The sequence below is a fragment of the Mobula birostris genome, chromosome 22 (assembly GCF_030028105.1).
Source record: "Mobula birostris isolate sMobBir1 chromosome 22, sMobBir1.hap1, whole genome shotgun sequence".
NCBI lineage: Eukaryota > Metazoa > Chordata > Chondrichthyes > Myliobatiformes > Myliobatidae > Mobula > Mobula birostris.
Window position 1 is genome coordinate 49,601,135 of NC_092391.1, and position 17,208 is coordinate 49,618,342.

Consider the following 17,208-nt stretch of genomic DNA (forward strand, 5'->3'; position numbering starts at 1 on the left):
ACACCATCTGTAAAAAAGCTGAAGGTAAAAAGAGGATGGCTTCTACAAAAGGATAATGATCCTGAACACACCTCAAAATCCACAATGGACTACCTCAAGAGGCGCAAGCTGAAGGTTTTGCCATGGCCCTCACAGTCCCCTGACCTAAACATCATCGAAAATCTGTGGATAGACCTCAAAAGAGCAGTGCATGCAAGACGGCCCAAGAATCTCACAGAACTAGAAGCCTTTTGCAAGGAAGAATGGGCGAAAATCCCCCAAACAAGAATTGAAAGACTCTTAGCTGGCTACAGAAAGCATTTACAAGCTGTGATACTTGCCAAAGGGGGTGTTACAAAGTACTGACCATGCAGGGTGCCCAAACTTTTGCTTCGGGCCCTTTTCCTTTTTTGTTATTTTGAAACTGTAAAAGATGGAAATAAAAAAGTAATCTTGCTTAAAATATTAAAGAAATGTGTCATCTTTAACATTATGCCTTTTGGAAATCAGGTTATCGTTTACTCACTTAGCTATTCACAGTAACAGAAATTTCGACCAGGGTGCCCAAACTTTTGCATGCCACTGTATCAGGTCAAAGCCTCTAATCAGGACTAATGCAATATTTCAACCTAAATTGTCATCAGTGGAAGGAAACAAGAGCACCTGGAGGAAACCATACAGCCACAAGAAAACGTGCAAACTCCACAAAGACAGTTCCCAAGGCCAGTATTGAAACCAGTCACTGCAGCTGTGAGACAGCAGCTCCACTGCCTATACCACTGTATCGGTCCTATTACAATCGACTTGAAGTGTTTATCTAATACAGCCTCTGACTATCAGTTCTGGAAATTGACCCACCTGGTTCACCCATGCTTGTCAGGATAGGAAGTCTAGTGTGTGTTTTTTTAAGCTTTAGCCTATACATGACTCCAGTTAACAGTTTAACTCTTAACTACCTTGTGAAAAGAACAAAACACTCAAACGTATAAAATAATTACAATCAGTTTATTTAGTTGGCAACACACATCAAAGTTGCTGGTGAACGCAGCAGGCCAGGCAGCATCTGTAGGAAGAGGTGCAGTCGACGTTTCAGGCCGAGACCCTTCGTCAGGACTAACTGAAGGAAGAGTGAGTAAGGGATTTGAAAGTTGGAGGGGGAGGGGGAGATCCAAAATGATAGGAGAAGACAGGAGGGGGAGGGATGGAGCCAAGAGCTGGACAGGTGACAGGCAAAAGGGGATACGAGAGGATCATGGGACAGGAGGTCCGGGAAGAAAGACAGGGGGGGGAGGGGACCCAGAGGATGGGCAAGAGGTATATTCAGAGGGACAGAGGGAGAAAAAGGAGAGTGAGAGAAAGAATGTGTGCATAAAAATAAGTAACAGATGGGGTACGAGGGGGAGGTGGGGCCTGGCGGAAGTTAGAGAAGTCGATGTTCATGCCATCAGGTTGGAGGCTACCTAGACGGAATATAAGGTGTTGTTCCTCCAACCTGAGTGTGGCTTCATCTTTACAGTAGAGGAGGCCGTGGATAGACATGTCAGAATGGGAATGGGATGTGGAATTAAAATGTGTGGCCACTGGGAGATCCTGCTTTCTCTGGCGGACAGAGCGTAGATGTTCAGCAAAGCGGTCTCCCAGTCTGCGTCGGGTCTCGCCAATATATAAAAGGCCACATCAGGAGCACCGGACGCAGTATATCACCCCAGTCGACTCACAGGTGAAGTGTTGCCTCACCTAGAAGGACTGTTTGGGGCCCTGAATGGTGGTAAGGGAGGAAGTGTAAGGGCATGTGTAGCACTTGTTCCGCTTACACGGATAAGTGCCAGGAGGGAGATCAGTGGGGAGGGATGGGGGGGACGAATGGACAAGGGAGTTGCGTAGGGAGCGATCCCTGAGGAATGCAGAGAGAGGGAGGGAGGGAAAGATGTGCTTAGTGGTGGGATCCCGTTGGAGGTGGTGGAAGTTACGGAGAATAATATGTTGGACCCAGACAGCTTGGTTCGCTGGTAGAGTTCTTAATCTCCAGGCCTATTGGTTATGATTCATTTCTGCTCCACAAATAGGCACAATTGTCTGGCCAGGCACTCACATATACACTCTATTTTTCTGTGACAGGGTACTGCAAATAACAAATCTTTCATGAGGTTAAAGTGAAGAACTGTTTGTAATATCTAGTGGATTACTAAGGTTCAAGGCACAAAAGGAAATCCTTGGCAAAATATGTCTTTCAAACACTATCATTAAGTAGAGACATTTTAATTGGCAATTGTTAGAACTTACTACATAGAAACATAGAAAGCCTACAGCACAATACAGACCCTTCAGCCCACAATACTGTGCCGAACATGTACTTACTAAGCGTAACCAGCAAGTTTACAAATGATACAAAGACCAGTGGAGTTGTTGACAGTGAAGAAGGGAGTCTTTTACTGTGTTTTAGCATTGGATCCAAAAGATTCCCATCTATCAATAGACAATAGGTGCAGGAGTAGGCCATTCAGCCCTTCGAGCCAGCACTGTCATTCACTGTGATCATGGCTGATCATCCACTATCAGTATCCAGTTCCTGCCTTAACCCCATAACCTTTGATTCCGCTATCTTTAAGAGCTCTATCCATCTCTTTTTTGAAAGCATCCAGAGACTTGGCCTCCACAGCCTTCTGGGGCAGAGCATTCCATATATCCACCACTCTCTGGGTGAAAAAGTTTTTCTTCAACTCCGTTCTAAATAGCCTACCCTTAATTCTTAAACTGTGGCCTCTAGTTCTGGACTCACCCATCAGCGGGACCATGCTTCCTGCCTGTAGCGTGTCCAATCCCTTAATAATCTTATATGTTTCAATAAGATCCTCTCTCAGCCGTCTAAGTTCCAGAGAATACAACCTCAGTCGCTCCAATCTTTCGACATATGACAGTCCCGCCATCCCGGGAATTAACCTTGTGAACCTACGCTGCACTCCTTCAATAGCAAGAATGTCCTTCCTCAAATTTGGAGACCAAAACTGCACACAGTACTCCAAGTGTGGTCTCACCAGGGCCCTGTACAGCTGCAGAAGAACCTCTTTGCTCTTATACTCAATTCCCCTTGTTATGAAGGCCAGCATGCTATTAGCTTTCTTCACTGCCTGCTGTACTTGCGTACTTGTCTTCAGTGACTGATGTACAAGAACACCTAGATCTCGTTGTGCTTCCCCTTTTCCTAACTTGACTCCATTTAGATAATAATCTGCCTTCCTGTTCTTACCACCAAAGTGGATAACCTTACATTTATCCACATTAAACTGCATCTGCCATGTATCTGCCCAATCACCCAGCCTGTCCAAGTCACCCTGCATTCTCATAACATCCTCCTCACATTTCACATTGCCACCCAGCTTTGTGTCAGCAGCAAATTTGCTAATGTTACTTTTAATTCCTTCATCTAAATCATTAATATATATTGTAAACAGCTGCGGTCCCAGCACTGAACCCTGAGGCACCCCACTGGTCAGCGCCTGCCATTCCGAAAGGGACCCATTAATCGCTACAATTTGTTTTCTGTCAGCCAGCCAATTTTCAATCCATGTCAGTACTCTGCCCCCAATACCATGTGCCCTAATTTTGCCCACTAGTCTCCTATGTGGGACTTTATCAAAGGCTTTCTGAAAGTCAAGGTACACCACATCCACTGGCTCTCCCTTGTCCATTTTCATAGGGAATTCAAATTCATTTTACAAATTTACCTGATTTAACAATGTCTTTACCATAAAAATTGCAGAGGGTCAAGGCAGCTCACCACCACTCTCTAAAGCAATTATGGTAGTCAATAAAGTAAGTCTCAACAGTGATCCCCAACATTCCATAAATGGAAAAGAAAGGTTGTTATTAGAAAAACAAAATAGATCTCTGGATTATTGGAGTCTCTTCTGGGGAAGTAATGACCTGTACAAAAAGGACAGGTTACACTTGAACCAGAGGTGCACAAATACCCTTACGGGCAGGTTTCCTAGAGCTGTTGGAGATGTTTAAGCTAATTTAGAAGGGGGTTGGGAATCAGGGTGATGAGGCTGAGGATGGGCAATTGCTATAGAAGTTGATGAATTGTGTAATGAAACTGTAAGGACAGGCAGATGATATGGCAAAATTGCGGTCAGTAGGAAGAATTGAACCGTGGCTGAAAGAAGATCATACTTGGGAGCTTAACATCCAAGAATACAACTCGTATGGAAAGGATAGGCAGGTGGGCAAAGGGGTTGGGTTGGCTCTGTTGGAAATCAAATCCTTAGAAAGAGGTGACATAGGATCATAAAATGTAGAAGTCTTGTGGGTAGACTTAAGAAACTGCAAGGGTAAAGACACTGATTAGAGTTATATATAGACCCCAGGATAGTAACCAGGATGTGGGATATAAATAAAATCAGGAGAGAGAAAAGGTGTGTAATAAAGGCAATGTTATGATAATCAATATACAAGTACAAGCAGAAAATTAGGTTAGTGCCAGATCCCAAAAGAGATGCCTATGAAATAGGGTTTTAGATTAGCTTCTGGTTGAGGCCACTAAGGAACAGCCAACTGTGGCTAACAATGGCTGACACTCATTTAGAACAGAGATGAGGAGGAGTTTCTTTAGACAGAGGGTGGCGAATCTGTGGAATTCATTTCCCACAGACGGCTGTGGAAGCCAAGTCATTGAGTATATTTAAAGTGGAGGTTGATAAGTTCTTGATTAACACACATAAAAGTTGCTGGTGAACTTTTATGTGTGTTGCTTGAAATTCCAGCATCTGCAGATTTCCTCGTGTTTGCGAAGTTCTTGATTAGTCGGGGAGTCAAAGGTTACATGGAGAAGGCAGGAGAATGTGGTTGAGAGGGATAATAAATCAGCCATTATGGAACAGCAGAGTAGACTTGATGGGCCAAATAGCCTAATTCTAATCCTATGTTTTATAATCTTATATCAGGAAGGTAATTCGCACATTAGTCTATATTAGGCTTTAACTATATTGAAGTTGTCTAAAATGGCCTCATTGAGTAGTGGGCAACTGTTTCCAAGCATGATATCCAAGCTGATTTATTTTTTTTACCTGAATTATTACTTGCTTTTGGTCGATTTTTCCGTCTTCGTTTCCTGGTTGGCTTAATCCAAGGGCTGTCATTCTTCCCTTTCTTCTTCCATTTCCTTTTCAAACTAGATTCAGAACTCTGAATGGTAAAGAAAATCAGTTACAAAATTACTTGCTACAGCAAATTAAACCACCGTTTGAAACACCCTTCCATAGGTAACCTTTCAATTTCAATAAAAATACTACTCAAGTTCTGATTTAGAACCAAAACAATTAAACTTATATTTTCTACTTTTTCCTCAGAAAGACAATTATACAGAGAGAAACTATAAATTTAGCTTCACTAAGATTAGCAAATATGATAAGTTTCCTATATAACTTTAAACCTAAAGACCATGCAAGCACCAAAGGACCTTGAACTTTTGACATAGATCCTCAATACTACATTCAGAATTATTTATCCACATGGACACAAACATACAACGAAATTACCATCCAACATACCCAAGGATGTGCTAGACGTAATGTGTAAGTGTTGCCACACATTCCAGCACTCTTAATGTTTAGCAAAACAACACTATCAGCAGCAACAAAACAGTCCTGATGAAAAGTCTCCACCCAAAATCTCAACTATTTATTCCCCTCCATAGATACTGCCCGACCTGAGTTTCTCCATGATCCTGTGTGTTCCTCTGGATTTCCAGCATCTACAGAATCTGGTGTTAACAACAAAACAAGCTCCTTTCCCACTCTCCCACCTATAGACAGATCTCCAACCTCAGAATAGGCTGCCATTGGGCCTCAAACTCTTGGCCTCACTTTCACAAACATGGGGTTTGTGATTATGGTGGAACATTCAATTAAGGCTTTCAAAAGGCAATTGGCTAATTGTTTTTGTGGAATATAATTTAGATAGCTAGTAGAAAAAGACTGGAAAATGAGACCAAATCCACTGTTTTATAAGACCTGATGAAGATTTAAAGGGTTAAATGTGTTCTATCTATGCATAAACTATACATTTGCAACAACTTATTTTAATTACATTGATGGAAGAAAAATTATAACGATATAAAACAATCCCAAATTTGTCACCTGACCTACACTCAGTGGCCACTTTATTAGGTACAACTATGTAATACCCCTAATACCCCTTGTTTAAGACCACGCTGTATTTTATTCACACAATTATGCTATTGGTCATTTTATTTTCTGTATATTTTCTATAAATGCAATGTGTTCCTTTAATTATATAATGCAATCGAGTAATTCAGTTGATTGATGAGTTAGGCTTATTGAATTAGCCAACAGGATTTGTCTTGTTAACATTTTGTCAACAAGATGCCCCAGAACATTCTGGAGGGCTCCAAGGAAAGTGGAGGCATTCTGGAAGAAGGAAAAAGAAGAAAAATGGAAACAGACAACAAACAAACGGAAGAACATGAACTTACTTGGAAAGACAGATACTACTGTCAGAAAATCATCATGCAGACAATGATCTCACAGAGAATGTGCAGATAAGCTTTAGTGAGCCAGTTAAGACATAACCTTGGGGACAGTTCAATGCTTTGTCCTTGGACATGGATATTATGTTCCACTTGAACTGAGTTTTCAGGCAGAATTGTTCATTACCGTACACAAACGAAGTGAAGCAAACCAGATTGATCATGCAACCAAGAGGTCCAATGATAATGTGCACTGTATTGGCTACTTCTATATGTGTAATGGGCCCTTTTCTTTATTAAGTTTATTATAGTTTAAAATATTTTGTCAATACAACTTTAATATAAGCTTATACTGGTGTGAGTTAAATTATTGCTTCCTGGCGAACGGTATGTATGCAAGGGTGTGTTAGTATTCATACAAGTAACAGTCCTACTTTCCCTTAAAGGAACATTCAAACTTTAAGGTTTTGTATTTACCCAATCATATTTACACTAGACATGTTTACTTATTGGAAGTGGCCTTTTCATCATTATTCCCCATGCATTGCAGAGTGATGTTACTGTTAGCTTACATTCTCAGTACAAGCTAACTCACTATGAGTCTACGGCAAGAGGGTTACACCTGTACACCTCATTTATGCAAATTTCAAAACAGCCAATCATGTAGTGGCATCTCAACACATAAAAGCATGCATATATAGTCAAGGGGTTCACTTATTATTCAGATCAAACATCAGAATAGGAATGTGAAATAAGTGACTTTGACTGTGGAATGACTGTTGGTACCAGATGGGGTGATTTGAGTATCTTAGAAACAGCTGATCTCCTGGGATTTTCAGGGAAAGCAGTCTCTAAATTTACAGAGAATGGTGCAAGAAACAAAACACCTCCAGTGAGTGGTAGTTTTGTATGTGAAAACATCTTGCTAATGAAAGAGGTCAGAGGAGAATGGCCAGACTGGTTCAAGCTGACAAAAAGGCAACAGTAATTCAAATAAGCACGCATTACAACAGTGCAAAACAGCATCTCTGAACACACATGTGGAACCTTGATGTGAATGGAGTACAGTAGCAGAAAACCATGAACATACCCTCCTATATCTAATAATGTCAACACTGAGTGCAAATATTCTCACATGTTTAAGTACCACTCATCTCTCACAGAAACCAACCTCAGTCTACCATTGCCCTATATTTAGGCAAATGATGAAAGCTCATGGTAAATCAATCATCATCCAGAATAACTTCTGTAAGGGGTTTCTTCTTTTATGTTACTGCGTAGGCTAATCAAAATGGCTTCTTTGTTATGTTATAATTAAAATGGCTTTTCTGAAATAACTGCGATGTAAGGAGTTCTCTCTCCCTCTGCTTGTTTGGGTTATATTATTAATAAGAAAGAGAATGAACCAATTGGGATAGATGTTACTCTTTCTTGTGTGTCTGTAAATTATTGTGCTGCGCGGGCTTTGGGGGAGAAGGCGCGATGGGCACAGAGGGAGTGAACGCAATGCTGTAAGCTGGCTGACGGGACGGACCCCGAGCGGGAGTCCGAGGTCCAGGATCTACGGCGAGGACAGGAGACCAAGACAGACTCGTGTGCAGCGTCTGGTCAACCACCATGGTTAGTCCCAGGCGGCAGATTGAGGTGGTCGGAGGGGATCGCATGGTGGAAACAGGACCTCGTTACTTGAGCTCCAACTGTTGTGCACGAAGTGGTTGAACTTTGATAAGTTTGGCGCCTTTTACTTTCCTTTTATATTTTATCTCTATTAATTACATAGTTCCAGTAAGATCCATAAAGTGTAATCACTTAATCACATATGGTGTATTGTCTGTTATTTGGCGGGGTGGAGTACATCACACAGCATCCACACAAACTTGATTACCCAGTTTGGCGGGGCCGAAGACTGCTTCCCCTAGACGAAAGCGAGTTGAGCGAGCCTGAGGCTTACTAGGGGGCTACATTTCTAAACACACTGGTTTCACAAAATGATGAGTTCTTGACAAATTAGCAGGCTTACTTACTTTACTCAGAGCAATAGAACAAAATACAAATCAACTTATACATGAACTGCAGAACAATGCTCAAAGCAAACCATATCAACACTACAAAGGAGCAAAATACACTCTCTGGAAATTTCTCTCACTGACAATCACTCTGTTTATCTAATTCTGGTTTCAAACAGAACTATATACATCTTCAGTCTACATTTCTTAAGGGAATAGGAGTGCACAGCTTGATTACTTGCCCTGTCCCCAACACCTAGAGCTCAACTGTCCTGCCAATCAGACAGAACATGACTTTCCAGTGACACTGGGATATTCCAGACTCTGTGAAGGATTTACATGGTAAGCTCCAAGAGGCTACTTCTTCTAGTTGGATGTTCTAGAAGTGAGCTATGAGACCTTACACAGAGAAGGATAATTTAATCAAATTGCCAATTACAGTTAGACCTCACTGGCTTTCTCTTTCCGGGTCATTCCGCCAGAAGGGATGATATCAGATACCTTGTTAAAAACCCTCTGGTTAGGCCCTGCATACAGTTCTGGTTGGCCTACTATAGGTAGGATGTTGAGGCTTTGGAGAGGGTGCAGAAGAGGTTTACAAGGCTGCTGCCACATTTAGAGGGCATGTGCCAGCATGAGAAGCTAGTCAAGCTTGGGTTGTTTTCTCTGGAGCAATGAAGGCTGAGAGGAGATCTGAGAGAGGTTTATAAGATTATGAGAGGCATAGGTAAGAGTATCTGGAGTATCACAGAGTACCTTCTTCCCAGGGTAGAAATGTCTAATACCAGAGGGCATGTATTGAAGGTGAAAGGGAGTAGATTCAAAGGGAACATGAGGGGTAATTTTTTTTTAACTCAAAGAGTGGTGGATTTCTGGAATGTGCTGCCTGGAATGGTGGTAGAGGCAAATACATTAAAAGCTTTTAAGAGACATTTAGATAGGCACATGACTATCAGGAAGATGGAGCAATATGGACATTGTGTAGGTAGGAGGAATAGTTTTTGGGTTAAAAAAAATTACTTTTTAGCTGGTTCGGCACAACATTATGGGCCGAAAGGTCTGTTCCTGTGCTGTACTGTTCTATGTTCCAGAGTCTAGAGTCCTCTGCACTGTGAAAGAGACTGTGACAATCCATCTGAGCTTTGCCTCTTATATTTTATAAACCTATATAACATCATTCCTCAGGTTTCTACAGTTCAATAAGAACAAACACAGACACGACGGACTGCAAATTCTGGAAGTCTGAAGCAACATGCAACGGAGCAGGAGAAACTCAGTGGGTCAGGCAATATCTTTGGATAGAAATAAACAGCTGACATTTCAGGTTGAGAGCCTTCAGCAGGACTACAAAGAAAGAGGGAAGATAGTATAAAAAGGTGTGAGGGAGCGAAAGAGCAGGGGATCCAGGTAAGGAGGGAAAAGTGGGAATGATATAAGAGGCTTCTTCCACTCTTCCCACTTCATGATGTGTTTATTTTTCCCTGGTGCAACAAGAACATGCAGTAAACTTATTTTTTGGCTTAGCACATTTCACTATTATGCATATATACAGCAGTCCTCTGGAAACCCATAAGACAAAGAGACAAAGCCAATTGCAAGGAAAAGGTAACTGTCCTTTTAGCACCAAACATAGTCTTTCAAATGTACATTTCTCCTTCCTAGCTACAAGACCAATTCTACATCCCACTACCCCCAACATCAAAATCAGATTGGTTTTATTGACCTAATCATGCTACCATTCTCACTGACACTCTGTAATACAAATGAAGGAGGGGGCATTCTAATTCAAACTTTTGTGAAAGTTCCATTTTCTTTATTGGACTGTGAATTTTTCTTTTGAGGTTGGCAAATGTGTTTGTTCATCTGTTCTTAGATGAAAAACATTAACTTGCCTGTTTCACAGTAAATCTGAGGTCAACAATCAGAAACGTAATCACTAATGTCCATTGAAAATAAAAGTTAGTTTTCAAATTCTCATAGCACCCATTCACATCTAATCACTATTTCACAAATCCACATGACAGGTCAAAGGCTAAGCCACCATCATTGAAGATATTTCCTCAATTGCTCCTTGATCTAGAGAATAATCACAACATGAACCAGGAAACAAATGTAGAACAGAAGATTTTAAGATCTTTTTGGTAGAAACAAATGATTCATAACAATGTACAGATAGCCACCCAGTGGTGTAGTGGCACCAACACTGGACTTTGAGATGAATGGTCCCGTGTTCGGATTTCCATTCATGCTGGGTTGAGCATCGAGTTAGAACCCGGTCTCGTAAAAAACAAGACAAAATGCTAATGAAATGGCAAGGTTGCATCCAATGCACCACAACATACTGAGAGGAATAACAATGTACAAATAATGATATTCAGAAGTAAAATGTCCTCTGAGTCAAATATCTAAAGTGTATACACATCCAGAACAAATGACTCACCACATCAGATTCAAAGTCTTCATCATCATCATCATCATCCAAGTCATCAGAATCTTGTTCCTCTTCAAGATCATATTCTTCCTGCTGGTAGTTAGCCTGTATGATGAAATAAAATTTCTGTAGCAAACTGCAACCTATAGCCAGTAAATTTGTAGGTATCATGAGCCCCAAGGAAAAGAAATAACAAAAATAAAGTAACTGTGGCTAAGATAACTGATAAAAATAATTCTGGGTTCATTGGAAAGCAGGTGGAAAAATGAGAGGGATTTACTACTACTGGCACCACAGTAACAAAGTGGTTAGTGCAACGCTATCAGAGCTCGGGGCTTTGGAATTTGGAGTTCAATTCCAATGTCATCCATGAGAAGTCTGTACATTCTCCCTGTGGAACGTATGGGTTTTCTCCGGGTGCTCTGGTTTCCTCCCACAGTCCAAAGACATACCGGTTAGTAGGTTAATTGGTCATTGTTAATTGTCCCATGATTAGGCCAGGGGTTTGCTGGGTGGTGCGGCTCAAAGGGCTTATTCCACACTGTATCTCAATCAATCAATAAAGTTACTGACATCTCAATACTTCATTTGTCATATTTTAGCAGAATATAGACAGCATACATTTAATGGAGATGTGCAATGGATATCTGGATTTCTGCAGAAGGAAACAGAAAGGCAATTTATAAAATGTAGCTGAGTTTTTTTTCTTTAAGAAAGCATTAATTTCTACTTACAGGATAATCAAATCACTTCCTCACAAATCTACATAGTCAAGGATAACTTAAATCAGCTTAGTTTGTTATAATTTTCAAACTACTTGTAGAGAAGTAATTGTTTTAACACCATCAGAAAGCCAGCTTGCATCAAAAAATAATTTCTGATGGACTCTCTGAAGTACATTTGCAATTTCAACCTACAATAAATTAAATTAAATGTTCAAGTCTGTTTAGAAATTAAAGCAACAAGTAAATTTGATAAGAAACCCCACGAAAAACAAGTGAACAACAGGAACATGAATTTGTTTGAAAGTTAAAGAGAAACTTCTATGTAAATCAGAAGCTTACAAAGTTTGCAAATAGACCCTGATTGTTAAAATGGCAATATAAGGACCATCAGAAAGAATTCTGGTTATTGATTCTGTTATGTAATTATGGACATCAGGGCTGGCAGTTAAACATAACCAGGATTTCTTATTCCCAAAGTTGCAAATATTCATATTTGTTAGCTGTAAAAAGTCTTGGACTGTGAAAATTAACTGGCAAAGCAGCACCGAGTACATACTTTCTTAGAAATCTCCATTTTGCGAATATGGTCAAGCCCCCTAAAGTCCATGGTTAACTCCGAATCTGGTTGGTCTGCAATACTGTACTTTTCTTCTTCCTCCTCCTCCTCTTCATCTTCTTCCTCTTCATCGTCCTCAGATTCCATACCTTGAGATGTGTCAATACTTTCTCCATTTACGTTCTGAGTAACACCATTGGAGGGATTAGTCTGTTCCTTCAATATAGAAAAAAAAGACAAAGTTCAGGAACATATTTCAGACATGAAAATAGAAGAGCATGATACACTGATCTGGACTATTAGATCTTAAAATACCAAGTGCAGCATCATCCAATCAAAACACTCTTGATTCATCATATGTTGTCTTGTAGTCTGCTCTGCCTTGTTTCATCTGCCCACATCTCTAAACTTCACTTAATTTTCATAAAAATAAGTCATCTCTAGAATTATCATGCACCATGTTATACATTTGAAAATCATGCTTTGGTAAATATAGCTAGTGAACATTTACAAGTACTGAACATTCAAATATAATTACTATAAATTGCACAAGCAAATTCATGTCATTATTTTCCCTGCATGATAAACCAGTCGACAGCTTACTTTGTGCTACTTCCAAGAAAAATTAATTTCCTTACAGTTTTCATATACCCTTTTTGTGCATTACTGTTTTCGCAATATCATTCAATTTACTTAGATATGCAACCTTCCAGCATAGCACAGCACCCTCTGGTGCATCAGAAGTCTCACTACAAATCTTTGCGGGGATTTCAAATCTGATCACTGAAATCTTTTCACCTGTGAAGATTTAAAGTTCTGCAATTCAATCCATGATAGGGGGAACTGCAACTAAAGCAATGCTCCAGCATTCATGATCAAATGTAAGGACAGCAGTATACTGAATATTGTCTACCTGGCCAATTCTTGCAATCATTGGAACAAGAATATACATTCTTTTGTGTTTACACCACTCTAGGTTACTTAAGAGAATTTCCAAATTCTACAAAAAGGGAAATGTGGAAAAGTCTTGTATTTTAGGCAGTGTTTATGGAAACTAGTCTTGCTCAGTCTGAAGCAGAAAAGGGAAGGGGTAGATCGAGGACTGTCCTAAAGTTTTGTCCAGCAAGACTCAGACAAATGACGTTCGGGGGTTAAAAAAAAAGTATCAGTTATGCCATGAAGTTCATAAAAAATACTACCGTAAACACTAGAGATCGCAAATAAAAATAGAAATAACTTGAAATGCTCTTCTCTTCAGCAGCTTCCACAAAAAGAGAAAAGAAGAATTAAAGATTTGTCAGTTATTTTTCATCAGTACTGAGGAAAAAAACAAAATGGTGGGCTTGTGAAAAAGATCGCATGAGAGATCAAATGCCAGAAAGCTTGCAAGCCCACTTTGCTGTATCACTTTTGTCACCTAAATTCTACTGTAGTTTATCCTATTGCACAACTTCCCTAAAATTACTCCCAACTAATTCTGATAAAACTCAAGAGTTAACTCAGAATTTGGAAAGAATAGATTGCAAGCAACATGGTTTCTCATACATTCATATACACCAATAAATGTTTTTTAATGCAACACTTTTTGCTCCAATATACAAACTTTCCAGATCTAACAAGATAGTTGATTTACAGTTGAAGTAACTTCTTCCTCAAATTAAAACATATTAATGCAAAATAAATGAAAAGAAATGGTGCTTTGTTTTCTGGGTTATCATATTTTAATTGAAGCTGCAGAATGCATTTCGCCAAGAAAATCTAACCTCAGCACGATTTTTAAAAAGGACAAAGGATGATCTCAGTGGAGCTTTGCTTGACCAGTACCAATACTCACTTGATATCAGATTTTTTTTTCTTAAAATAAACAATAAAACACCTAACCAGAGCAAAAACAAACAGTTTGAAATAGAAATCCTATTCTTATCTACACTACAACATTTTTTTCATAAGTGGAAATGGAAAATAAAATCTGAGTAGAAGGCTTACACTTTCTAGACCCACCTGCATGTCAGATGCAGACTGTGACATGTTCTGAAACATTTCAAGTACGGTGCGCTGTTTAAACAGTTTGGTCTTCTTCTTAGGAGCCAGGCTATAAGTTCCCATTTTCCTTTTCTTCTTCCTAGCCACTGTCAAAGTTTTAATTATTTTGAATATTTAATAAGAAATGTATGGTCTACAAGGGTATGGCTGCCATTCATGTTTATGTGTTACTATCTCAATTATAATTGCACTGAGACTCATTCAAATTGGAAATGTCTGCACTATCTAAAGACATACATCAATTGAACTATTTAATCAAAATATATATACTAAAATAAAATACTATATTTAAAAACATTTCTGCCATCGCATATTTTATTGTAGTATGGTCAGGAATTTTTAAATTTACTATTGGAAATTTACCTCTAAATTAGCAGCCTTAACATATTTACTGTTAATTATTTTATTAAATTATAATATCTGCATCACTTGAATTTTCGTGACAATGAATGCACATTTAAATAAAACTTACTGTATTCCAGTTCAGTTACTCTTATTACCTGACTGTGGTTTACTAGTGGTTGAATTGTTCTGATTCTGAGGTAGTATCAGTTTCTGTGGTGATGTTGGTTGTGGTGATGGTGAAGATGATGGTGGTGGTGGATTTTTCCCACATTCTAGACTATTTACACCTTCTTCCTTTGGGTCTTTGTTTGGTGGCTTTAAAAGTAGAAGTAGAAAATTAATGTCTTCTAACACTATGGTTTGCAAGGTACCACTGCACATACAATAACAAACAATGATTCCCAGCTAAATCTGTTGCACAATCTACATATAAATACAAACCTAATCAAAGCCCACTCCAATCAAGAAAAAAAATGTAACTAGTGCTTGATCAATGAAATTGCTCTCTAAAAAGAAGCACTACATCTTATATTATTTGCTCAAAAGATTTTGAAGTAAGTTTTTTTTGGCAAAAAATTTTTTCAGCTGCTAAAACAGAAGTAAACGTCAAAATGCTATGTAATCCTTGTGTCTGGTAGCAATCTAATATGAAGCTTCTTTATTACCATAAGATGACATAGAAGTAGAATTAGGCCACTCAACCCATCAAGTCTACTCTGGCATTTCATCATGGATGATTTATTATCCCTCTCAATCCCAATCTCCTGCCTTCTCCCCATAACCTCTGATGCCCTAACTAACCAAGAACCTATCAACCTCTGCTTTAAATATACTGAATAGTTTGGCCTCCACAGCCATTTGTGAGAATGAATTCTACAGATTCACCACCCTCTGGCAAAAGAAGTTTCGCATCTCTGTTCCAAATGGCCATCCTTCCATTCTCAGGCTGAGCCTTCTGGTCTTAGACTCACTCACTATAGGAAACATCCTCTCCACATCCACTCTGTCTAAGCCTTTCAATGTTCAACAGGATTCTACGAGATTCCTCTTCAGTCTTCTAAACTCTAACTAGTACAGGACCAGAGCCATCAAACGCTCCTTATATGTTGACCCCTTCATTCCTGGAATAATTCTCGTGAATCTCCTCTGCACCCTCTCCAATGCCAGCACATCTTTACTTAGATAAGGGACCCAAAACTGTTCACATTACTCCAAATACAATCTGATCAACGTCTTATAAAGCCTCAGCACCAGATCCTTGCTCTTATATTCTACTGCTCTTGAAATGAGTACTAACATTGTATTTGCTTTCCTTGCCATCCATTCAACCTACAAGTTAATTTAAGGGAATTCAGCACAAGAACTCCCAAGTCCCTTTGCACCTCTGATTTTTGAATTTTCTCTTTGTTTGGAAAATAGTCTAAACCTTTAGACTTGTGACAGACTTGTGAAAGTACAAAATATAACCATCTGGATAGCATGCAAAATTAGTAAACCAACATTAGTTTTCTAAGTGTGTAGACTATTGAAAATACTAGCATTCCTGATAATCTGAATTAATATTCTATATTCACTGATACCTAAAAGAAATTGTGTGGGATTGATTCCAATGTAAGTTAAATTATAAAACAAAAGCAAAACAGGTAGGGTAGGGACATGTTTGGCACTTCTCTGTGGGCCGAAGGGCCTGTACTGTGCTGTAGGTTTTCTGTTTTTAAAACACTGCAGATACTGAAAGTCTGAAATAAAATTAGAAAAAGATGAAATGTCCAGCAGTTCAGACAAAATCTGTACAAGCACTTCATGTTTCAGATCGCTGACTTCACTTCTGATGAAAAGTCTACTGCTGTTTCTGATTTCCAATAGGTAAGCTGATCCAAAACATTTGCTGCCTTACAATTTCCTGGTTAAAAAAAGCAAATTTCATTGAAGCTGATAGTCTAACAAGTATCAGTAAGCCGGGTTTATTTCCAGTCACAATTTATGTGACCAGGAAAGGTTGACTTATTAGCTCAGTAAAAAAAAAATCACAAGATCAGGAACTTACAGCACAGGAGGCCATTTGGCTCATGTATGTACGCCACCCAAGAACTATTCAAATTAATTATACTTCCCAACACAGTCTATATTCATCCTTCTGGGTCACAGCACAGTGATGTACGCTTCCACTTCTACCAACAATTTCCAAATCTTTAATTCATGCCTTCCTCCTACTTCAAGTGAAATGATTTCCTTCTAATTTACCTGCCCTTTATCCAGAATATGTGTACCAAAAAATGACTTCTCTGAGCAGCGAAATGGGACTCTTATATCACTTCAATCTACTTGTTTTACATCATAAAGTCATAGTTATTGAACACAAGTATGTGCCAAACTATTGATCTGCCTTGTTCCATCGACCTGTACCCAGACCATAGCCCTCCATACCCTTCCCATCCATGTACCTATCTAAATTGCTCTTCAATCTTGAAATAGAACCCACATCCACCACTTCCACTGGTAGCTCATTCCACACTCTCATCACACTCCATGTGTAGAAGTTCCCCCTCATGTTCCCCTTGAATATTTCACCTTTAACCCATGACTTCTAGCTCTAGTCTCATAAAACTTCAGTAGGAAAAGCCTGCTTGCATTTA

The 17,208-nt window shown here is 39.3% G+C and overlaps 1 protein-coding gene across 4 annotated transcripts in view; it reads right to left on the minus strand.

Annotated features, from left to right (window-relative positions):
• The window catches only part of LOC140186422 (histone-lysine N-methyltransferase EHMT1-like), a 201,738-nt gene that overhangs the window by 79,171 nt on the left and 105,359 nt on the right, over nt 1-17,208 (minus strand). For 3 of the 4 annotated variants that reach the window (XM_072240691.1, XM_072240690.1, XM_072240692.1), the window contains 5 exons: nt 14,728-14,887; nt 14,186-14,313; nt 12,185-12,400; nt 10,913-11,008; nt 5,046-5,163 (listed from right to left, as the gene is read on the minus strand). In XM_072240691.1, coding sequence (XP_072096792.1) covers nt 5,046-5,163; nt 10,913-11,008; nt 12,185-12,400; nt 14,186-14,313; nt 14,728-14,887 — 718 coding nt within the window. The remainder of the gene's footprint in view (nt 1-5,045; nt 5,164-10,912; nt 11,009-12,184; nt 12,401-14,185; nt 14,314-14,727; nt 14,888-17,208) is intronic. The other variant, XM_072240693.1, reaches the window with a different exon arrangement.